Consider the following 24,908-nt stretch of genomic DNA (forward strand, 5'->3'; position numbering starts at 1 on the left):
TTTAATAAAAGTGAATGGGGACTGGCTCCAAAAATACCATATTATTTCCGGTATTACAAGAGCACTGTATATTTTATAACTTATAACCATATATTTCATTAAGTGATAGAATGTTAAAGGGATACTCTACTTTTTGTTTTGGAAATAAACTCATTTTACAACTCTCCCAGAGTTAAACAGTTGAGTTTTACCGTTTTCGAATCCATATTTAGAAGAATATCAGTAACCAGACAGTTTCTGGTCTCATTAACTTCCATAGTATATTTTTTCCTACTATGAAAGTCAGTGAGACCAGAAACTGTCTGGTTACTGATATTCTTGTAAATATCAGAAAATCAGCTGAATGGATTCGAAAACGGTAAAACTGTTTAACTCCGAGGGTATTTCCAAAAAAAAGTGGCGTATCCCTTTAATATACTTGAATCTTGTACATACAACATGGCCAATGCATGAAACATGGCCTCATTATAGATGGGTATCAGGGTAACAAACATGACACTTAAATAATAAATAAATGTGTCACACCCTAATATACATTACTGATAAAATAGATCAAATTAAGATTATTTATATTCAATATGTGTAATATATGGCAATTTAGAGTTTTTACTTCGTAAAAAAAACATAGTAAAATTTCATATATATATATTTTTTTTTTTAATGTGTAGTTTTTTCACAAACAAACTGAAATGTAATCACTGTTCACTAAAAACTAAATCAGATATGACATCTTCTGGCAAGTTGAGTCAGGTTTGAAGTGACCATCATTGATATCAAATAGTGCTGTCATTCATGGCTCGCTTAAGAACGCCTGCTCAGTGTTTCTGTAGCTTTACAGACTGAAATAGGAGCCTGTCCGAAGTCATACAAATCAAAAGAACCTGCAAAACACTGGATTAAAAGAGAGCACTCTTTAAGTGTAGACTATTTATTGAGTGGAAGTCCCAAAAACAGGCTTTATTCCTTTAGCTAAAGCGTGAGCTTGTAGGTCTGCTCTGTAAGTGAGGCTGTAATCGTTATTGGCATGTATGATTACCCTAATGGGCTTCCCATCATTACCCTATTACTGACTCTCTAGTCAAAAGCACAAAGGTCTCTTTTGTGCCTCGCCTGCTTGTGTTTGGCAGTGCATGCGTGTGTGTTGGTGTGCCTGTGTGTTTTCCCGTCTATGTCTACACTGTTTAGGGTACATTGTGAGCAGATGCACAGCAGAAAAGCGTGCCTGCTTGCATTTGTACAAACAGATGTTACACGCCGTCTCAAGCTCTGCCAGAGAGACGACGGCAAATTACCCAGCCGACGGCCTGCCCGCCAGATTTCAACCCTATAGCGCACAGACACAAAAGTGAACAAACAGTAGTGTGTGTGTGTGCGCAGTTTATGCTGTGTCAGAATGCATGTGTTACTCTCTATTGTTTAACTTTTCTATTTATCTTGAGTAAATAGAATAGTGCCTCAGCCGTTTTCATGGGTTTAGGGGCTTTTTAACAGACTTTGGTCAGCTTGTAATAAACATGTGTACTTAATCTTTCTTCTTCTCCTTCTCAGAAGTCCCACTCTTGTGAAGAATATGATTTCTGGGCTGGGATTTGGCTCCCTTAATGCCAGCTATCAGGTAAGTGCGTGTCGATTTTCAGTACATCAAATTAACATACGAAGAGTTCAGATGCAAAAGCCTCTAAATGCCATTTGAAATTTTCTTCTAGAATGATCATTTTTTATCAAGCTTATATATTTAAGTTCAGTGATTTCACTTAAATTGCAATGATAATTACATATTAATTGTTATTTAAGTGAAATTACTGAATTTAAATATACAAGTTTGATAAAAAATCATCATTAAAGAAGACAATTTCAAATGGCATTTAGAAGCTTTTGCATCTGAACTCTTCATACAAACCTTATACATTCATCCACACACACTGGTTGTTATTGAAAATGATTTTTTTTTGTTTTTTTGTTACTCTATTCTCCCAATTTTTTTTTGATTGAAATATTCCACTTAAAACTTGTGAGAGAATCGTTCTTTTAAGTCGTTTAATTAGTCAAACCAGTTCAGTGTTCATTAGCTAATCGGTCTAAATTTATATTTGCTTTGAAATAAAGTCTTTAAAGTCATGAACGTTTCTAAATATGAATATACATTTTTCTAGAGGTCTAAAATATTTAGCTACGCAGTGCCTTGGGTAGAGTACAAGTTGCCATAGTGAGATCTGAAATGAGTGAATCTTTCTTTTCAACGAATCAGTCTAAAGGTTTCGTTACATTAAGTGACTTTATACAACTGAAAAAATCCTGGATAATTCATTCCTCGGAAAGTGTGGGAATCCTGAACAGATCAGGCCAGATGAAGCGCACAAGGGCACCGATAACAATTTCCTCTTCTAATTAGCTGCTTCTCCCAAACCTCCTCCGTTCTCCTCCCTCCATCGCACACGCGCTCCTAGCCAGCCATATGTGATTTATAGCGTCAAATATTTGTCAATGAAGGTCACAGCATAAAATTAGTGTCTGTCCTAGAAAATCCATCTGAAACTCGCGACTCCTGTCTCCGCGAGTCCTGTTCTGAGCTTTCAGAGCCTAGCTGTGTGTTTTTCCCAAGAACACAGTGTGACGAGACAGAGATGGATCTGGGAGGTTAGCCTTTGTGCTTGCGTCCTGGTCTGGGTGTGTGAGCGTGTGTGGCGCTCTGTCAGGTCTGTGCCCATCCATCTCTTCACAGGACAAGCGGTGTCAGCGGCTGACAAACAAACAGCCCAGCTAATCACGGGCCAACACACACACACACAAACACACTTCCACCGCCCTGGCCCAGTTTGTCCCGCTCTGACCCCACAGGCCATCTCTATGGAAATGGAACTGCTCATCCTGAAAAGGCCGCACATAAACTAGCCTTTAACAAAAGAGCAGACACACAGTGTGCACAACAACGCCCCATCCAGAGTGTGAGAGAACTGTGGCTCTGCTGTTTTCCGTTTGTAATTCCTTGAGTGTTTTAGTCTGGTATTCTTAGCACAATCTCAGCTAAAATCGTCCGTTTAAAAGTGACTCAGCCTGGTCATCTTCTCATTAAACAGGCGTTAAGCATGTTTAGCTGTTTAAATCTGTCTGTTTTTGCCACTTTCTTTAAAAAAAAGTGTTGGTGGCTCCCTGTTAATTGTAGTTTAAAGGGGGAAAATTAGCCTTTATTTAGTTCACATCAGCTAAAGCTTGTGTGACCCTGATCATCTTTCTCGCCACCACCCAGTCTCAACAGAATCAGAATGAATTTCCCTCAAACTCTTTCATTTCACCCTCTCTCTCTTTCTCTCGACGGCATATTTTCGGCAGTCACGACAGTTTGGATTGGCACGAGTACCACGAAATTTTCAGTTCAGAAGTGACTGTATGGAGACGAAGGAAACCAACCAGAACCGTTTTCCGTTCTGCTTTTCCTCATGTATTAAAATATCCATATGCGTAATTGTTTATGTTGATTTGTACTGTATGTAGTCATATGAATTTAACGTTTACTTCCATTCATTTTTACTTCTACCATTACTTCTGACTCTGAACTTTTTTATTCATTTTTTTTTTCAGTTTATTGATTTATACCTTCAAAACCAGGAGTAAACAGTATAGCTGGGGAATTTCTTTTAACTGTGGTAAAAATAACATTAAAAAAAAATCACAAAAAACAATCCGAAATATAATATAATGAATGCTATTATGTAAAATGAAGAATTTCAGATAATTATTATTATTATTCATTTATCACTCAAATTGTTATGCTGATTATAAGGAAAACATATATTATTATTTATTATTATATAAAATTATATATGGCAAAAAAAAAAGTTTAAGCTAAATACTAAATACTAAGCAAAAATACTAAAGTATTACCAAATGCTATAATACTCTATAACATATCTCATATCCTAAAGAGATTTAGAGGTGTTTTCATTTGAGCACATGTGTAACAGGAGCGCGAGTTGGTGTGTCTGTGTTTCAATCGGGCCTGTTGCATGGAGGCGAGGAGACCCCTAGTGGTCACACAAACTAACCTGCTGCTCCACTTCCCCCAGTTTTCCCTCAAAACATACAGATTGCATCGTTCCAGCCAGCACATTTATCAAAACCACAGAAGACATTTATTAAATAATACGTTTTTTTAAAAAATCAATAAAATGACACGCTTCCTCTGAGGATGCTCACTGTGAAAGTCACCATTGCCATATGACTTTGTGCCCAAGTACACCTTGCAGTCATCTACAGTATATTCACTTAAAGACCTTTCAGACCTGCTCCGCCATCAATGCCTTATGACTAGAGCAACATGTCCATCATTGAATCTCTCTTAAATGTCCATAGTGACCTTATACTTCCATTTTGTGTGTGCAGGCTGCACTCGCAGAGAGCAGTCTTGGTCTTCTGAACAGCTCCACCCTGATGAACAGCACAGGTGCGAGTCTCAACATGCTGCACGTCGGCCACGATGATGTCAGCAGCACTGTTGAACAGGTCAACAGTAACGGTAGCTGCAGCCCGGGCCTCTCTCCGCAGCAGTATGGGTAAGACTATAGTCAACTTACAGTGCCTTGATATGTAGTGTACTACTAAATAACGTAATAGCCTAAAGTTAAAAGTGGGGTTTTAGTTTTTATGAAACAAGAGCAATGAAAAAATAATTATCCATTTTTTAATACACCACTAATGTTTGGCGTTTTTTGTTGTCGATTTTCAAAGAAGTCTCTTATGCTCACCAAGGAGGAGTTTATTTGATCAAAATTTCATATAATATTGTTTCAATTTAAAATAACTCTTCTAATATATTTTAAAATGTAATTTATTTTTGTGATGGCAAAGCTGAATATCATGTGTCGCATGATCCTTCAGAAATAATTCTAAAATGCTGATTTTCTGCTCAAGAAAAATGTCTTATTATCAATGTTAAAAACAATAAATATTTTGTGGGAAACTGTTATGTATGGAGCTAATTATGTGCCATAATTAAACAAATCCAGCATTTTGCATACAAACTCGATTTGCTTTGCAAAGGAAATTAGTCCCCTATTTTAGTGCCAGCTATTGTTTTAGAAGAGGCAGTTACTCAACTGCATTTGTGAGAAAATCTGCCTGAACACATTTGTGAGAAAATCAAGCCGAGAGATCTCACAATCGTGACAGACAGATATGTATTTGTATGCAATAAATTTGGTATTTGTTCAAAGGTTACATGCAATTTGTAGCATGTTGTTTGTTTTTATTTGTGAAATATTATCTAGGCTCAATTATTTATATTTGTAAAACACAATATTGATTACTCCACTAGATTTTTGCTCAAATTGACCTTTGTTTTTGCAAATTGCTTTGTTTGGTTGCGAGTCGATTTTTCCTTTCCAAAGCAGATCGAGTTTGTTTGCGAGTCGAGTTTGTTTGCAAAATACTGGATTTGTTTGTTTAATTATGGCACATAATTCGCTCCATAGTTATGCATTTGAAAACCATAGAAAGTTCAAATGAGCAACATTTATTTTAAATAGAAATGTTACAATTAACTTTTTTAAAATTTTCATCCATTTAATGCATTGTTGCTTGGGGAAAAAAGCTGTTGAACTGTAGTGTATATAATTTATTAATGATAAAAAGAATCACAATAAACAATATATACATAATATAATATAAATTAATTATATTATAATTATACTATATATATGAAGAGTTCAGATGCAATAGCCTCTAAGTGCCACATGAAATTTTCTTCTAGAATGATCATTTTTATCAAGCTTGTATATTTAAGTTCAGAGATTTCACTTAAATGGCAATGATAATTACCTATTAATTGTTATTTAAGTGAAATTACTGAACTTCATTATACAAGTTTGATAAAAATCATCAATAAAGAAGAAAATTTCAAATGGCATTTAGAGGTTTTTTCATCTGAACTCTTCATATATTTCTTAATGAAATCTTAGGGATTATATTACATATTATATAACGTTGTGTAAATGTATATATTTTAAATTGAATATTGAAAAAGTGACATTTAAAAATTGTTACATATTTAAAGGTTTATCTCTCATTTGATTAATCTTGCTTCTATAATCTTAGTAAAGACTGACTTATTGTGTGTTACTGTCTCAGACACCAAATCCATGTGAAAGAGGAGCCAGCTGAGATGGAGGAGGACTGCAGGCCCGTGTCTCTCATGGCAGCTGTCAATCAGAACCTGAGCATGCCTGGTGACGAGCGTGACATGGAGGAGCTTCCCACGGAGGAGCTGGAGTAAGAGGAAGCGTTGACGGAGGCGGAGCTCACCGGCCCGACCACTCCCTCATATTCAAGATGATCAAGATCAAGTGAGAAAACAAAGATACAAAACCAACTACAACTTCAAAAACCAAAACAGGGTTAGACCTCATCTGTTCACAATGCAAAAAAAACACACGTCCCCCCCTTTGATTTTTTTTTTTTTGTTTGTTTGTTTCCTCGGTCAGTACCCTCGAAATGGCCCTTTGAGCAAGTGCGTTTATGTCCTCCTGTGTTTGAAACATGGTCTGATAGAAGTATGGACCAGCGTATCTAAAGCTACTGAGGGAAAACTGACGTCAGTATACACACTTAGTAAATTTTTTTCCCCCCAGAAGTCACTTGAGGTTTCTCTATTTTAAGTCTTTTTAGCTTTAATTTTTATGTTCCCTGGGCCTGAGAACACTGCTTTTTTTATGGGATAAATACACAGTGGTGATTTACCTCAGAAAGATGTTCACATGCCTGACAAGAGAGGAAAAAGATGCCGAACACACATCTTCGGAATGACTTCTGCTTTCAACCGGATTTTTGTACTCATTCAAAGGGGATGCTGTAAGACTCAGTAACTTTGCGGTCACACAGATAAATTCCCCACTCTTGACAAAGGCAAAGACCGAAACGATACAAGCTGATAGACTGGTAACGGCATCCCCGGCCACCTGACCTACTCCTTTGTTTCTTTTTTTTCTTTTTTCGTCTCCCTTACATGACTGGACTGGAGAAACAGGGGACACGTTCTGTCTCGAGGCAGTGTTAGCCTCGGTGGATGCTTGCGCTGTCCTTATCTTTATCTGATGGTATCCACAAGAGTCTGCCAGAACTTGCTTTTCCCCCCTCACTCTTTGTCAGACTAAACATAGAAAATGTTGCTACCCCCAAAAAAGGCATATTTCAGGAAAAGGAACTTTTTTTCTGTTGTTCTCCTGTGGTGCTGTTATGACAGCCAGACTGACATGAGGCTTGTGGAGGACCGGCTCAGAGACTTTATTGACTGTATTGTTGATTATAATATGTGTGCAGTAGCTTTCGATTTTCGTTTCGCTTTCATAGTCATTTATTTCTTTAAGGATCAACATTTTTTCATTGTGATGTAATTCAACTATTATATGTCTTCTGTTAATGATTGTTTTGTTTCGTTTTGTTAAATCATCATTCCAAATAGGGGTTACGTTTGGGAGAGAAGTTCCAAAATCCTTATTCTACAAACTCCACCCCCAAAAAACGTATCCTAGTAGTGTAAGCGTTAGATCACACGTAAATGAGGATAGCACTTAGCACTAAGTGAAGACTTCCGAAACAGAACCACAGATGAAATCTAACGTTAAATACCAACAAAACCACTCGAACATTTCTATAGCAGAGAGAAGCTAAAACTAAAGAGGTGGAATACGCATTGCAGGGCTCCCTGTGAGATCATGAAAAACTTTACAGGCACTCATACCTCTCTTTTTTCACAAATTTGCTTCATTTTTTTGTTTATTTCGGATATTTTTATCTTATTTTCCCAGATTTGCGGCATTTCCTTCGTTCGTTTCAGAGTTTTCTGTAGTAGCCAGTTGATATCAGCTGCGATACAAAACATTGCTTTAACGTAAAAGATAACATGGTCACGGAATACCTCAGACCACAGTGTTTTCCCCCTCTCGCTGTTATTACAAAGGGGATTTGTACTGTGGCTAACCAATATAGTGACTCTCTCATTATCAGTTCAAAGTTCTATAGTTATTAGATATATAAAAGTTATTTGCAATTCACTGTGTGAGTAGAAAGTGTCTGATTAGCATGTGAGATTTTGCTTTCACTGAACTTTAAAAAAAAAAACTTTTCTCAGTAGTGCCATGCCAAATTTTGAGTTTTAATTTAATATATGTTGCTTTTTTTTTGTTTTTCCCCATTTTACTTTTGTTACAGGTAACCAAAGAGATATTTAGTAAACCAAAAAAAAAAAAAACTTTTTTTTTTATTTATCATTACTTCTTCTTAGAGAACTGGCCAAAAGAACACAAACACATCATTTGAATATTTAATTTATCCTTTTTTTTTTTTCAGTTAAAATGTTTTTTGACTCACTGACACTACAGAGCATTCCAAAAACCAAAGTGTAAAATGCTATTTTTTTGTTGTTGTTTAAAAAAAAGGAAAGAACTGTTTTAATATAAGTTAACCTAATGAGTTCTTAACACTACATATGTTTAAAGGCCAAAAAACAAACCGAAAAGGAAACAAAAAGCAAAAAAAAAAAAAAAAGCAGTATTAACAAGCCTCTTGCAGTTCCTTAGTTAATGTACAAAGCACTTACGATCTGAGAAAGGAAGCTCTCTACCCCATCTTATGCTCAGGCGATTGCAGTGTTGAGAACGCAGTCTTCACCGTCTAAGATTGCAAAGGACTTTAACATGCAAATGGCACTTCAATAACAGTTGATGTACTTTTGTGACACTAGTATCCAGCAGCAATTACTTGGCATTATGGTTTACTTCAATTACCAGTATTTCACAGTTCAACGAAAACCAAAAAAAGCAGGCAAGCACTTGCTTGCTGTGCTTACCCTGCCTGTTGAACAGTATTATTGACCACACTAATAAGGGATGGCTGATAGGGACTCAGATTGTTTCAAAAACAACAGGAATTATTATAAGTACTGTTCAAGTAATTATTTTCCACTTTTTTTATGTTGGAGGATCTTTGACGTACCTGGTCACGCGAGACCTGTGTATTCATTTAATACACACCTTCGAAACACCTACAAAGAAATAAAACCAAATATAATGCTACCTCCTTTTGAAAACGATTCACAAAATAGATAGGCCAATGAAAGTCGCCTGTAGTCATTCAAAAGGTTTAAATCCCTTCTAGTTTTTCATTCATACACAAAATAATAATAATAAAAAAACCAAAATATGATTCTTGTTGCATAGCTGTGAACGTAGCTTGCCGATTCCTCTCGATTCCAAATTTATTCGCATGAACGGAAACAAACAAACGAGACACGACGGGGAAAAAAGACGACTACCTCTCCACCCCCACCTGAAAAAAAAAATGCTGAGTTCTGTTAAGTATGAAGCATTAAGTCGTCAACATATTTAAAAGGGTCTACTCCAAATCACATATTCCCCACTTTAAGTGATCTATTAGCATAGTGTCTATGTACAGGTCCTCTGTGCGGAGGCTTAATTGTGTGTTTTAATTCCACATGCATAATGAGAGGCCAGGCCAATGAGAGCCATCGAGCTGGCCGGTCATTAGAGCGTACTCAATGGGCCAGTCAGTTGGGTGTCAGAAATGATGATAGGCAGAATGCATTAACGCAGGCCACTCTTGCACGGACCCCGCTTCCCAATTAATGCAAAGTGTAGCTTCGTGACGGCTGTGGAGAAAATAGCACACACACACACACACACCATCCCAGAGAGATCATCACGCTCCTAATAACAGGCCTTTATTTTTATCGTACGACGAAACCAAAATATCCAAAGAGAAGCATCAAGCTTGTGCTACAAGAACTGAGGATTGCGGAGGAATTGAAAAACTCTCACAAATCAATTGCTGCATTCACGAAACGGACTACAGTTGTGCTTTAAGGTACATGTGTAAACAAAGCTGTTTTGTAAGATGTGGATTGAAACACATCAGTGGTGATCGCCATGACTCCTTTGTTACTTTTACGCGAGTTGTAATGATGTATTATTGTATATTACCGTTCGGCTTAGCTGCTCTCAAGGGCATTCCCTTCTTTTACGTGTTTCATTTACTTTTTTTTTTTCCTCACCTGTTTTTTAGCTATTGTAAAGTTTTGAGCTCAGAATTCCTATACTGTATTGCTTCTGCTAAAAGTGTATGTATTTATCATATTATGTGCTGCAGGTATCATGGTTAAATTTTGTTTTCCTCCCCCCCACCCCCACCGGTTTTTCTGTCATAAAACGTCTGGGACGATTATTCTTTTTCTTTTTTTTTTCTTTTTTTGTTGTGTATTATCTCTCGAAAAAGACAGATTAAGAGTTAGATAAGTGGTTTAGGTAACACACCTGTTTGTATATTTATCTTAGCTAGGTCTATTTTGATACTTTTTGTCTCTGTAGTGCATTTATGCATTTTTAAGGAAAAAAGAGAGAAAACAAACTAAAAAAGTTGAACTCATTGTGTAATGATACCTCAGAAGGACTTTTCTCAGAAGACAGGACCAAAACTTCAGAAAAACAGTGAAAGAGAAAAAAAAAACATCGTAGAAAAGAAATGTGTAGCCCTCTCTTGCTTATAAGAAAGAGCAACTTTAAGGTGTTTTTTTTTTTTTTTTTTTGTTAATTATTGGTCCTTTAGGTGCCAATATGTGTACAGACTCCCTTTTAAAGTCAACTCAGATTTACCACGAGCACTCAAAGCTGTCTCTCAGAAGGCAATAGCGCTCCAGATCTGTACAGAAAGTCTCTGAGAATGTGCATGGATTGGCTCTCCTCAGCATAACTCGGTGATTATGTCGATCGAGAGGGTCTTCCTTATATTTTCAGACTTTTCTGCACCCGCATTTTCGACCACTGTTTGCCATTCGCTGTGAACTTGGTGTGGCTTTTACCACGGTAGCATACCAAATAAGATTGTGAAAAGGCTTTTAGAGATGCAGTTCATTTTCAGTGACCACCAAAGGGATTGTGGATAGACATTTGTATTCCAAATCGATCAAGTCTGCCACAACTGTAACCAAACTAATGGCTGGCGTAGGTGACAGCGGTATTTTACATTTCACGGTTATCCACCCTACAACCCAGAGCTCCATTGCCCGGTTATGAATAGCTTTGAGATGCCGCTCTTGGGAGCTTTCGCCTGATGGTATTAACTTCTTCGGCCAATCAAATGGAACTACCACTTCGACTCTCCTCTCATTGTATTTTTACGAATGTGTGTACATTTTCAGCAGTGACTTCTATGTACTTTAGTTTTATTTTAACTTGTTTACTTCTCTTTTTTTTTTTTTTACATTTGTTTTGCTTTTTCAGATGAGACTTGGGGGAAGAATAGGTGGTGGCTTTTGAAATGGTATAGAAAAAAAAGGCAACTAGCCATCCGCCTTTGTCATTCTAACCCCCGGTGACCATGTTTATGCCAGTCACTGCCGTTTTTCTTCATGCTGTATAAAAAAAACACATATATCTGTGTATTTGTAACCTGAATCTTCTTGTGTCTGTTCACGCAGACAATAAAAAACTGTACAGTAGGTCTAGTTGCATGTAATCTGTACTAATTATTGACAATGGCATTATAAAATGCAATAAAAATACTTATTACACTGTCTAAGGCTGTGCATTGTACGTTTTTATTAACACTTTAATTAAAATTAACATATTAATGTGGTTTTGTAAATAACCCTCTGATTCATGAATTAAGTCACAAAGAAATTTTGTTTCAGACCGCCTTTTTTTTTTTTTTACATAAATATACTGGGTGAAAAATGAAAATTATGTCATCATTAACTCACCCTAAACACAAAAGATTTTTTTTTTTTTAAGAATGTTGGTAACCAAGCAGTTGATGGACCCCATTGACTACCATAGTATGTAAAAAAAAATGGAACAACTTTGTTTGGACAAAATTGAGGGTGAGTAAAACATTTTTGGGTGAACTATCCCTTTAAGTATTATTATTAATAATAATAATTATCCACTGTATTGTTTAATGAAAATGTCCTCCTTTTTACTTTAAAAAGACCAAAAGGAAATTCCCTCTGAAATATCAAATGAACAAATATATTATTGGATTCATTATGTTCAGTACAGTAGACTGACAAATTTTAATTTATGGCAAGTAAATCGCTTTGGGAGCTTGAGCAAAATGTGCTCTCAATTAAGAGCAAGCAAGGGAGGTTAGGGCTTCCCCTAATCATGCAAAATGCATGTGACACTTAGGCACATTGACTTTGGTGTAAAGTGGGTGATTGAACCAGAAAGCAGAGAACTCAACTTCAAGGAAGTGGAATGTCTACAGAGCACTTGCCTTTCCAACTAACTTAGGAATGGGAACATCATGTCCCTGTCCATTTGATGATATATAGAAAAGAAACTTAAGTGGTTATGTCTTTATGTGCTTCACCCATGTTGAGTAATAGGCTAATGCTTGCAATTACCTCTTTGTGTAATGGCTAATCCAGCTAATCGCTTGATTGTATAATTTATTGCCCATATTTGAGCACAAACCTTCTCTCACTTACTTTACACTTTGTTGAGTAAGCTAGACACTGATGTACTTATTTGGCCAACATAGTAAAAATGAAAACGACTGAATATGTTAAATCTAATCAATAAAATTGAGGCAACAGATTACAATCAACATTATTAATTAAATTTAAAAAAATATAATGAATTACTTAAAAGTTAACCATTTAAAATTAGTAGAATTTACAAAAAAAAATTTTTACAAACAGACTGACGTCAAAGATGAATTAAGAACTCTTTCTATTATTGCCATCATTGAAGACACCTGATGATTACAAGCAGAATCACTCAAGGAGAAAACCGGAATTTTTAAGTCACCATTATGGTGATCAGTGTGTGTGTTAGTTGGGCTCTTGACCCTTAAATCGTTAACTTTAGATGTTGTTTGGCTGTTATACGTGAATATCCAGATGAACAAATAGATAAGGTGATCTGATGGTGTTGGTTGTGTTTTAACATAATCATTATTTCAGTAAATCATTTGGTTAATTTTTACTCAATTCAAATTTTTTATAATAATATTGATTGTAATCTGTTGCCTCAATTTTATTGATTAGATTTAACATATTCAGTCATACTAATTTTTACAGTGTAGAAATAGTGCTGAATCTTTCAAAAAAGCATTGCATTGTCTAGCATAAAATGACTAGCATAAAAAAGATTTTTGCTGATTTTTTTTTTGTTTAACGTTTATTTAACCAGGTAGGCACATAAGAGGACTCATTCTCATTAAAAACGGCGACCTGGCCAAGATAAAGCGTCAAAGTGCAGACACATAAAGTTACACATAAAGGACAAGACAATGTACTGGTTACAAACAGTTAGTCAAAGTGAATCGTGCAAACTCAGTCAAAAATACAGTATTCCTAGTGGAACAATAATAAATATGTAATAAAGTAGAATTCAGTGTGCATTATTGACAGCTACTACAGGAAGAAAGGATAATTAATTTCACTAATTGGACAGAGGGGAAATGATGATGCTAACATGAACAATGGTGTGTCAGTAAGTTAGATATGAGTAGTTTGAAGGCGGGTAATGGTACAAGTGCCTGTTGACAACATTATAGTCATGTGTTCAAACCCTACAGAAGTGTGTACATGTGAAAGTCTTGTTGTTGTGTTACAGGCTCTGTCCACCAGGAGGGGTAAATAAACCAGCCAAAAACTGAATAGGACTGAATGAAAAAAAAAAAAAAAGAAAACAGGACAGGCCCAGTCAGAGAGCCCTTTCAGTCTTCTGAGAAAATCTCTCACTGACATACAGACAGGGTGGAGAGTGTTATTCCAACCCATTTAGACCGGGATCAGGTTCTCTGATTTTTTTTTTTCCCCCTCTGCGTTTCGTTTGAAATCTGCCCTGAAAGCTTATCTTTAAAACGCACAGGACCCCGTTTTGAAGTGGTGGTGCTGCAATATTGAGAGAAAAGGCGGAAAAAGTGGTCGCTTTCGGGAAAGTTCAATTTTTATTTGATTAAAGTATTTTGAGATTCTCTCCCAGAGTTTGACAGGCAGGAAACTTATACTGGCCACTCAGTTTGGTAAAAGTTTTGGAAAAATGTGTAGTCTTCTGTTGAAATGGCAATAAACTCAGGTACTTTCTGAGTTTCAAGACTGACTGACTCAAGAAATGTCTGACTGATACTGTTTACACAATGACCTACTACTGAGTGTCAAAATACACCATCCGCACCACTTATCCTCCTAGATAAATGATAAATCGCATAAACACTCATTTAAGTATATCCTGCACCCTCCAATGCAACATAATGAGTCTAATTAAGATGGCTCTGACAGAATATTTCAGCCGGGACCGCTGGCTTACAGAAGGCCACGGAGAGGAGAACAAAGGCATCTTTGTGAGTGATTAGAAACACATTTTCATCCCTCTCTCCTTCACCCACCGTGCCAAAATGTTCAATTCCGCTACAAACAATCAGTGTCAAACGTTTAAAATAACATCCAAGAGAAAAACATGGTTGGACTTGAGTAATATGCGACTCTGTGTCTCGATGTTTCTCACTGCTATCTTGGAGAGGTTCTCGTAAATTAGCATTATTTTAACCACGCTACTGTAATTTTTTTGTAACATGATAACTTTCATTAACCATAACACATATTTCATTCTCTCAATCTGTTTCAAACTTAAATTCTTTTTTTTTTCCCTTCTTGTTTGTTTCTTATCACAAATGTTTGGAACAACATTTGGACATATCCGACTGCTTTAAGATTATTTGATGAATCACTAGCACAAAGTATTACGGGAAGTCATTTACTTAGTCAGCGTTTCAGTTTTTTTATCCAGGTTCCAGCAGTTGACCTAGATATGGTTATGTACAATGACCTATGATTATGGAATTATGCATTAGTCAATCACTTAAAGGGATAGGTCACCCAAAAATGAAAATTCTGTTATTACTCAACCTCACGTCGTTCCAAACCAGTAAGACTTTCTTTTCTTTTTAATGAAATCTGAGCTTACTATCCCTCCATTGAAAGCCTATGCAACTACCACTTTCAAGTCCCAGGAAGGTAGTAAAGACATCATTAAAGTAATCCATGTGACTCTTATGGTTTAACCTCAATTTTAGGAAGCACTCTGAATGCTTTGTTTGAGAAAAAAAAAGCACAATCGCATTGATTACTTTAATGATGTCTTTACTTGAAAGTTGTTGCTGTGTAGGCTGTCAAGATCTTCATTTGTGTTCTGAAGATGAATGCATGCCTTATGGGTGTGGAACGACATGAGAGTGATTAACCCTCTGAGGACCAAAAATGCGTCCCTGCGTTTTGATCGTTTTTTTTTTTTTGTTTTTGTTTGTTTTTTTCCACATAGCTGCAACATAGACTTAAAATATATACTTTGTCATAAATGGTCATATAATTCAAATCAATAAATAATAAAAATCAATGTCATTAAATAATGACAGAATTTTTATTTTTATGAAAACTAACGCTTTAAAGAAATGGTTCACCAAAAATAGAAAATTCTGTCATTATTTACTCACCCTCTTAACATTCAAAACCTGTATCTGTATGACTTTCTTTCTTTTACAGAATGCTGAATATTTTTTTCCCAATAATGAAAGTCAATGGAGTCCAAAACAACATGGATGAACACCATTGACTTTCTAATTTTTCAAAATAACTTCTTTTGAAAGTAAAAACCGATCAGAGAAATTCAATTTTTGGCTTGGCTATCCCTTTAACAACTCACACTTGGCCAAGCACTGTTAGACCCTATCTGGGCCACATTTAAGCACGCAAAGCATAAAATCTCATGTCTCGATGGAACTATGCAGTAGATTAAGGCCTTCGGGTCCACAGCAACCTTAGGCCATAGAGAGAAGAAACTAAGCAGAGTGGCACCTGGTAAATGTCAGGTTAATTACCAAGACACAAACCTGAAGGGTTGAATATCATACCACCGGTCAACAAACATTGGCAGAGGATAATGAGTGCCTGACGCTGTCTTAGGAGTGCTATGTTATTTGCAATGAGTGTCATTTTGGATTTAGTAGTGGCTGAGGGTGTGGACATTGCACCTTACTCAGTCATCAACATTTAATTGATTCCATCATCTCAGTATGACACATACACAGAGCCCAAGTCTACAAAATGCACAATTGGAGTGTATCAACATGTATATTCCCTTTACACATGCAAAGCATTTGCCATAAGCAGCAGAGAGAGAGAAAGGAGAACCATAAACATGGAATTCAGGGCTGACATGGACACAAATTAATATAAATTGGAATGCGTAAAATCGTTCATGCCCCCTGTGAAAAAAAAGAGAGAGACGGCACATGGCCCACTGATTTAAAACTTCTATCTCAGTTGTACTTATGATTTGTATCTGTTCTGTGACTTCAGGCATTTATAACAATAATTATGTCAACTAAACAATGGACATGCTGACCTTTAAAACGAGGTAAGTTTACAGTATTGCATTACTCCCTAAAAAAGTAACTAATTGCGTTACTTTTTGTGGAGAGTAATGTGTTGCGTTTCTTTTGGATTACTTTTTCACACCTGGGCTAGTTCACTTTATTTTTAATTTTTATTAAAAAAAAAGTTGAATAAAAGTAATATTTTTGGCAACTGTAAAGGCTATTTCACACCAAAAGTGAAATAAGCCTCATGCAATAATACATATTGATACAGTGTGTCTGTAATATGTTTTAAAACGGGTATATGTATTATATTATATTATGTTATATTATATTATATTATATTATATATTATTCTGATTTCTATTGACATACCTTTGTATATTATGTGGTCCTGGAGAGTGTAATTAGTGTAATTGTAGAGTACAGGCATCTTGGCTGCAAGGAGTAATCAGCCCTCAATGTCATTTCCTGTCGAACAGTCTCGAGCTGAGAGCGCGACTGCTGCTGCTGCTGCCTCACGAGAGTCCTCCTGAGCCTGAGCGACAGCGCACGAGGTGAAAACACTGAAGAGCGACCTCAACAACTTCCATTATTACTGGACCTTTGCAGCATGTGAGAGGAAAAAATATAACTTTTCATAACGGGTTATTTCTGGTTTTCCTTTACTACAGTGAAAAAAATAAGACCTTGCTTTACTATGTTTTCTGTCAAGTTTCTTGGGAGAGTTTGAAGACGAATATAACTCTCTTCGTTTATTCAACGCTGGAGATAACGGTCAAGATTAACAAATGAGGAATAACGAGTGGCAACTTTAATGTAAACAATAAAGCAACTCAAAAACTTGAAGAGAGATAGAGATACATGAAGAGAAAGAATTTCCCCCGCGAAACTGGACTCTTGAAAGTTTGTTTTGCGCGAGCACTAAATGATGCATCACTGAAACCACACTTTTACCGAGTGACCATCGCAGGTAAGACATTTGGACTGTTTTGCTTTACATATTATTATTTAGTTTTGTCTACAAAGTGAACTGTGGACACGTTCAACAGGTTTGAGTGAGTTTTAGCAGGAGCGTGCAGAGACTCGCCACAGACAAACCACAGCATGAAAACCAACAGTCATGTTGTTCTGTGTGTTACTCGCGAGTCGTGATTCTTTCAAGATTATTATCCTTATTCATATTAGTGGAGTTTTTAGTAGTCACGAAGTAACTTTCTTATGTCTTGAAGTAGCCTGACCTTAATTTAAGAAGTTAAATGTATTCATCCAGCACATGACATTTTAATTAAAGAAACTCTTGAAATAGCATCTTCGCCACAAGAATGCCATTGTATGAGTGTCAAAATTGTTTATTTCTCGGACTCTTTTATTTCTTTGTTTCATGAAATTAGTATCTTGGCACATCATATCATTTCTGGCCATGTTTCTCTTGCTTCATTGTGCCATTTTAATCTCTTCTTCTTCTGCCAAGCATTATTTCCCAAGCCGCTGGTGTTTTTATGTAGTACTTTGGCCCACTGACATGAGCCAAACAATAGGAGGGAAAAGTGATAGTGGGAACATGGACAGCTGTGTGTTCGCAGACTTGAGCCTTGTTTTCTTCTGTGTGTTTCTTTTGCAGGGTAATTTCTAGTGTCCTGGCACCTGGCTCCAGAACAGATGTCCAAGGAGGACCACAGCCACAGTGCCAGCCCGCCCAAACATTCAGATGAAGCCCAACCAGACAGCCGGCCCCAGGAAACTATCACCAACCCATGCCCAGGTACAATAGACACAGCCAGCAGGGTTCTGGATGTCACTTGAATATAATTGTTAAAGTCTCCTTAAAATCAAAATTACAATTCTTTTTTTAAAATCTAATATTGCAGTATTTCTTAATACTTTTTCTATGCACATCATTATATAAAAAAGCCCTAATATTAACCAAAATAACTTCCCCTCCATCTTGCGATGACTTCTCTTCCCTAATGACATTTTCTCTGCGTGAAGGCGGAATAACCTGTCACTCATAAGATCACAGCAGTACTAAACCACAACCATGCAACGATCCAATTAAAGGTACAATATGTAAGAATTTTGTAATAAAATATCCCAAAATCACATGGACAGTGTGATTTCCTGCAGTTGTGTACTTACAATATCCCAAAAGCCAATATCCCAAAAGTTTAAAAAAATCCCAAAGATTTTTTAATAAGGGAAAGACTGCCAATGACGCAACATCTGCCCTATGCTCGGTTTCCGTTAATACTGCCATAACCATGTAGTAACCATACTGTCGTAACCATGGCGACAGACGTGGACAACTGCGTAGTGCATAACGTTTAGTGGCACAGAGTTCTTGTTTCTTTCAAACACAGACCATGGCAAGCAGACTTTGGTACAAACAAGGATTTATCAACTGAAATCAGTGGTTTGTACATGGTGTATAAAAAGTTCCATCTCTAGTTATTTAAAATCCCGATAGTTAGACTTTTTTTAAATAAGAAATTGCCAAAGCTCAGGCTTGGCATGTAGTCTTAGGCTATCTGGCTTTTTATTTTTTTGATAAGAATTGTGAAGATATAATTTAATTTTTACATTAAATTAAATAAAGTTTTCTTATTGTGGAAAAAGCATTTTCTGTGACTGACCCGATTTTAGCAATAACAAAGATAGCCGATGGATCCTAATACATTTGATAGGGTACAGCTACAGTGCAAAGCAAATAGTAAATATAAGATAAAGTAATAGTAAATAGTTTAGTCAATAAAATAAAGAAACAGTATATGGCAAATAAAATAGTAATGAATAGTATAATTGTATAATATCATAAGTACATAATATAATAATACAAATATTAATAATAGCATATAGTTTATGTATAATACTATAACAACAATAGCAATGGAATAAGACATCAATTACAGGAGACTATATAATAATAAATTATAAGTTAAATGGTGACTATGAATAGTACATTTAACAGCATAGCTGTAATAGATTGATAATTGCAAGTGGTATAATATTACAATAATAATAAGAACAGCAAATACAATGTATGTAATATCAATTGCAGAATAATATAGAGTAGACAATGTAAAAAATATGAAACATGACAATATTGATCATTAAACTGACATTTAACAAAAACATTTGTGTAATTTCATTTTATATAGGCCTACATACAGTGAAGAGAATGTATATATATATATATATATATATATATATATATATATATATATATATATATATATACTGTATATATAAATAATACCTACATATACCTAGGCTATATAGAATAAAATAACACAAGCCTTTCTCTTTTTGTGAGACCCAAGATCACCCATAAGATGAACACAAGACGAATTATATCTCATGTTTAACCACTAGACTAGAGACATCAGAGCCAGTGGCAAACGTCAGAAGCACTAGCTAAGGTAAGGCTGTTCCAGGCAGGGTACATGAGCGCTGAGAGCCCGATGAAAGCCTGGATCTCACAACTCCTAAAACGTCAGATCAAATTTTTAAATAGGCGCTAACTTTATAAATAAACCACAGATTTGAGCTTTAAATAACTACATTGTCGACTGAAAAACTATTAAAACTACATTTCGTAACAATAACAGTAGTATTTTAAAATTTCGTGGCTTTTCTCCTCTGGACGTTACTATAACTAATTATATCATGACCAAATACAACCAGAAACAAATGTTCAATCTTGCTTATGAAATATAATTCATTGAGACCTGTTTTCAATTGTGTGGCAATTTGTACAGCCCTAAGAAGCACACAATGTCTGTGGATGTACTATTCTTTAAACAACAGGGGGCGACTCAAGTAACTGTCCTCTAACCATCAGGAATCGGTGAGAAGAAAGATAAACACGTGACAATGTTTATTTTTAAGGATACCACCACCAATACAAAAACAATCATGTAAAACCCAGTAAACCCTGAGATTATTACTTGTGACATTACAAAAAAAATTATATTAGAACATGTATGTATACAACTAAATTAATGCTCTCTTAAATATTTTTTAATTTCACTAAACATATTTCATTAAGTTTTGTGTACATTTGTATTAAACATGTTGTGTTCTCTCAAGTGGGAGTTTAATAATGCATTGAGTTAGTTTTCATGATGCATAGAGTTTGATTGTGCGGGAGCATTCAGTTATGCCTGACAAATGTATGTGTTCGTTTACTTGGGACTGAAAGGACAGTGGAATTGAAGTAAAAGTTACGATAAGTTGATGCTACTCTCTGTGTCAGTGTGATCCTTCTCAAACATATCATACGTGTGTGACTGTAGGCTGTGGTATGCTAAATTATTATTTACGACAGTGGTAATGGACAATTCCGCTTCCAACCTGTAGGGCAACCACAGAGGAAAAGTTCCTTACTGTTGCTTTAACACAAATTTGCTAAATACATATATATTTACAAATAATGTGAGGCACAGTGTTTAAGTTTATTTGTTACTTTATCAGGCCATACAATCTCTCTTTGGTATCTTTCAGACATTCAAAATTAGGAAGCAGTTGTCCACTTCTCATCTGATCCTTTGCTGTAATCAGATCCTTTCTATGCTGATTTCTGTACAATGCAGTGCGATGACGATCCTATAATGAGATGCAAATATAGTTGGGTCAAGATGTTTTCTAAAAACCTTTATAAAAAATTTTATAAAGGTTTTTAGAATTTTTTTTTTAACTTCTATTTTTTTTTTTATCAATTTAATGCCTCCTTGTAGCCTTACTTCCTCGTACTCATATTCTAATCAGAATGTGAGTCTGATACTGCTCCATTGGGCTTTGATTATGTGGCGTGTCTTAACTGAACCAGAAAAAAAATCAACTCTGCACTCAATTGGATAGACCTACAACCAATCAGAGCAACACAGTAAGTGGCGTATTTTGAGCTCATAGTTGTCAACAGCACTCAACTGCACGCATGCTGGAAGAAGTAGGTAAATAACGTCTCGGTTATATATGGTAACCCTTGTTCCCCGAGTAGGGAACGGAGATGTGAGTCAGAAGTGATTCTGACGAATGGGGATCGTTTGCGAGTGCCTATCTACTTCGAGTGAAATAAAACGGGCCAATGCACATTGGCATGCGATAATTGCACCAGCTGCTGTGCGTCGCGGTGCGAGCATATAACAAGCAGCAGGTGCGTTCGCATCTTTGTTTTTCCACTGAGGAACCAGACCTGTGACTCGGCCGTACAGCGGAAGCTCAGAAACTGTGGTGAGGGGACTCATGTCTCTGTTCCCTACTCGGGGAACAAGGGTTACCATACGTGACCGAGACATTCCCCTTTATCAGATCACTACAACGTGAGTCAGAAGAGATTCTGACAAATGGGGTTATCTACCAAAACACCACGACTCTCCCCAAGAGCAGCTTCCTCCATCGCTGGGTCGCCCATCTCAGGGCCTCTTGCCCTTACGCTTTCTGGCTGATTTAGTGGGGGCCTGGACGGGCTGGGTGCTCCTCTTGCAACCGGCCTCCTGCTGCTTCGGTGGAGGCTGCTGCTTAGGCTGAGCAGGGGTGGAGTCGGACGCAGGGGGGTGCCCTCAGGGACGAGCAGATGGAGGCGTCTACCGATGACTGGGTGGAAGCAGCGGCTGGTCGTCGGGGCAGGATGTGCTTAATCGTCTCCGTCTGCTTCTGTTCCACCGAAAACTGCTGAGCAAATTTTTCCACAGGGACGGCGAAGAGACCGGCCTGGCAGACAGGGGCGTTGAGGAACCACACTTTGTCGGTTCAGCCACAGGTGTCACTCATTGAGCACTAACGTGGACATCGCCCGACCCAGGGAGCGTGCAGTGACTTTCGTCGCCCGGAGGGTTCCTGCATAACCTCTGGGTCGGAAATACCCTTGTGCATTTCCTTGAGCACCTTGGCCTGGTAGACCCGTATCGCCACAGACTGTTCCACCGGGGGGATTTCCACGTAACCCTTAGCTGCTCCGCCATCGAGGGTAGTGAGGGAGGAAGAGGCTCCAGAACGGTTTCGTGCAGAAAAAGGTGCAGTCCACGTTCTAGTAACCTCCTCATGCACTTCCGGGAAGAAGGGCACTGGGGCGGGGCGCTGAGAACCAGCACGGGCTGCCCTGAGATGCCAATCGTCCAGCTGCGAATAGTGCAATCCTGTGTGAGTACTCACTCTCAGTGTGTTGCTTCTTTTCCTTGGTCCTCCATGACTGCGACCAAAGGACACAACCACTGGGTTTTCATTGTGTCCCATCTTCTTAGCGACCATCAGAGCCAGCTGATAAATTAAACTTTTAATTAATTTAAAAAAAATCTGACCACAAATTTTGGTATGGTAATGTATGATATAACTATATGTGAGTAAATTAAAAAGATACTAAAAAGTATCAACAAAAATAATTTAAAACATTCCACTTGCATTGGCTGTATTGAAATTCCCTTCCATTTCAGGTGTGGCCCATCTAGGCAGTATTTAGAACAGAGCAATGAGTAGACACTATTGTTTTTGTGCTTGGCTAGTAGAAGTCTGAAAACAGAGTTCACAGTGCTATAGTGAAACGTTCCGTGGTTTGAAGGCTATGTACTTTGCTTAACTTTGGAATCAAGCATTGCCGTGAATGGGGTTCTGCGAGCTTCTGTTTGTCAGTAAGGCATTGATTTGAATTCCAGTGGAGGGATGGGCCACTTGGAAATGTTTTTTGATCCTCCGGACTGTCCTACTAACGAGGGGTCAAAGTTCCAGATTAGTCATGATGCTCTATACAATGGAATGCGTGGCCTGTTTGTGTATGTACTGTGTGCGTGTCCGTTTTTGGTCTATGTCCGGTGAACCAGCCCGTTCTCATCCTTTAACGTCATATAGAACGCTATATGACAAAACGGCGCTATACTACACGTATGGCACCCTTTATCGTTAATATAACACTCGAACCCAAGACGTTATAAATCCTTTAGCGTGAATATGACATGCACACCCTACCCCACTCCTAAACTTAGCCCTCACAGCGCGTGTTATGTTAACGATAACGGGTGCCATGTGCGTAGTATAGTGCCGTTTTGTCATATAGCGTTCTATATGACGTTAAAGGATGAGAATGTGTTGGGTGAACATGTGTATTGACACAGGCATGTGTGCGAACAACAAGTGGCTTTGAGCGTGCCACCTCTGCAAACTACCACAGTCCTATCCGCAGAAATCAGATCTGCAGGCGGAGGCCTTGTATTTATTGTGGGTGAAGGCAAATCCTGGCCCAATCGTCCGTTTGCATAACAATGCTGCAAAAACCAGTGAGCGTGTTGATTCCTGTGTGACTGCCACAGCCAATACACCATGGTAAAATTAGGCTACCAGGCATATATGCCATCTGCCCAATAACAACTAATTACATTTAACTCTGAATTGTTCCTAAAGATTTTAGGTTTGTGCCTCAAGCACACTCATTTAAACTGAGGATTCTCATCTTGCTGCGTTTAAGCATTAGTTTAAGTCATTCATCCTGGTGTTTGGATTAGTCTAAATTTAAATGTTAAGATTAAGAATTTTTTTTACCTTCAAGGCCAACAGGATCTGCAGTCAGTCTAAAAACTCTTTGAAAACACAAGCTTGTATGAGGCCGCCTGGTTACGGATATGGCGCCCATCCGAGGCTGAACAGTGCCTGCATTGACTGGTCTTCTTCAGCTTTAGTGCCATAGTTCTGTGTAAAGGCCTGACTCATTGTAGAGATGAACCATCCCCACTAACTCCCTGCTCTCCAGAGTGGATGACTAAAGCTGTTTTCGCTAGATACACAGAAGGATTTGCTATTTCGAAAATCTTGATTTTTTTTTTAACTTCAGTTCAGCAGGAATTTAAGCTAAAGGCCTTTTTTTTGTGTAATTTGATCCTTGAGGAACTGCCAACATCTCTGCTTATGCTTGAATTAAGTTATGATTTGACAGCTATGACAGGGAGCTCTGTTTGTTTTTAAGATTTATGAATCCTGTAACAGTTTTACATAAAGTGCAAATATAAGCAAGCTTCATAGATGTGGGAGACTGCAAAGAGGGCAACACATTTTTATGATATCTATGAATTGTGGTTTCGAAAGATAATTTTGCATTATGTTATGATAATGCAATATGCATTATCTACACAACAACTACTGGCTCTGCACCCCATACCTAAACTTATTACTCCAGACCTATGTGCCATCCAGAAGCTTGCATTCTGCAAACGAACGGCACCTTGTGGTGCTTTCACCCGGGACTGTTCCCTGCTGGTGGAATGACCTGTCTAACTCAACCTTAGCTTTCCTTATTTGTAAATTGCTTTGGATAAAAGCGTCTGCTAAATGATTAAATGTTTGATAAAACTGTGGTCAACGATATGTGACGGGGGGTGGGATTTTTCTCTTTTTACATAAAGAAATTTGATAGACAACATTCTTGTCTTAATACTGTTCATAATCAACTTTCTAAAAACCCCTTGTTTCATTCGATCAAAGAATTACTAAATTGAAAAAGTATTTCTAAATTAAATGAATACAGATTATGTAGACTG

The 24,908-nt window shown here is 37.2% G+C and overlaps 2 protein-coding genes across 8 annotated transcripts in view; both read left to right on the top strand.

The window, feature by feature from the left end:
* The window catches only part of foxp4 (forkhead box P4), a 133,282-nt gene extending 121,711 nt beyond the window's left edge, over nucleotides 1-11,571 (top strand). For all 5 annotated transcript variants that reach the window (XM_039673576.2, XM_039673575.2, XM_039673579.2 and 2 more), the window contains 3 exons: nucleotides 1,549-1,615; nucleotides 4,381-4,550; nucleotides 6,124-11,571. In XM_039673576.2, coding sequence (XP_039529510.1) covers nucleotides 1,549-1,615; nucleotides 4,381-4,550; nucleotides 6,124-6,268 — 382 coding nt within the window. In that variant the 3' untranslated portion in view covers nucleotides 6,269-11,571. The remainder of the gene's footprint in view (nucleotides 1-1,548; nucleotides 1,616-4,380; nucleotides 4,551-6,123) is intronic.
* Nucleotides 11,572-16,862: 5,291 nt separating this feature from the next.
* The window catches only part of mdfi (MyoD family inhibitor), a 31,143-nt gene continuing 23,097 nt past the window's right edge, over nucleotides 16,863-24,908 (top strand). For 2 of the 3 annotated variants that reach the window (XM_039673263.2, XM_039673265.2), the window contains exons 1-2: nucleotides 16,869-17,359; nucleotides 18,011-18,151. In XM_039673263.2, coding sequence (XP_039529197.1) covers nucleotides 18,049-18,151 — 103 coding nt within the window. In that variant the 5' untranslated portion in view covers nucleotides 16,869-17,359; nucleotides 18,011-18,048. Of the gene's footprint in view, nucleotides 17,360-18,010; nucleotides 18,152-24,908 lie in introns of all 3 variants that reach the window. The other variant, XM_039673264.2, reaches the window with a different exon arrangement.

The sequence above is a fragment of the Pimephales promelas genome, chromosome 21 (genome assembly GCF_988280905.1).
Source record: "Pimephales promelas chromosome 21, fPimPro1.hap1.1, whole genome shotgun sequence".
In the NCBI taxonomy this organism is placed as follows: Eukaryota; Metazoa; Chordata; class Actinopteri; order Cypriniformes; family Leuciscidae; genus Pimephales; species Pimephales promelas.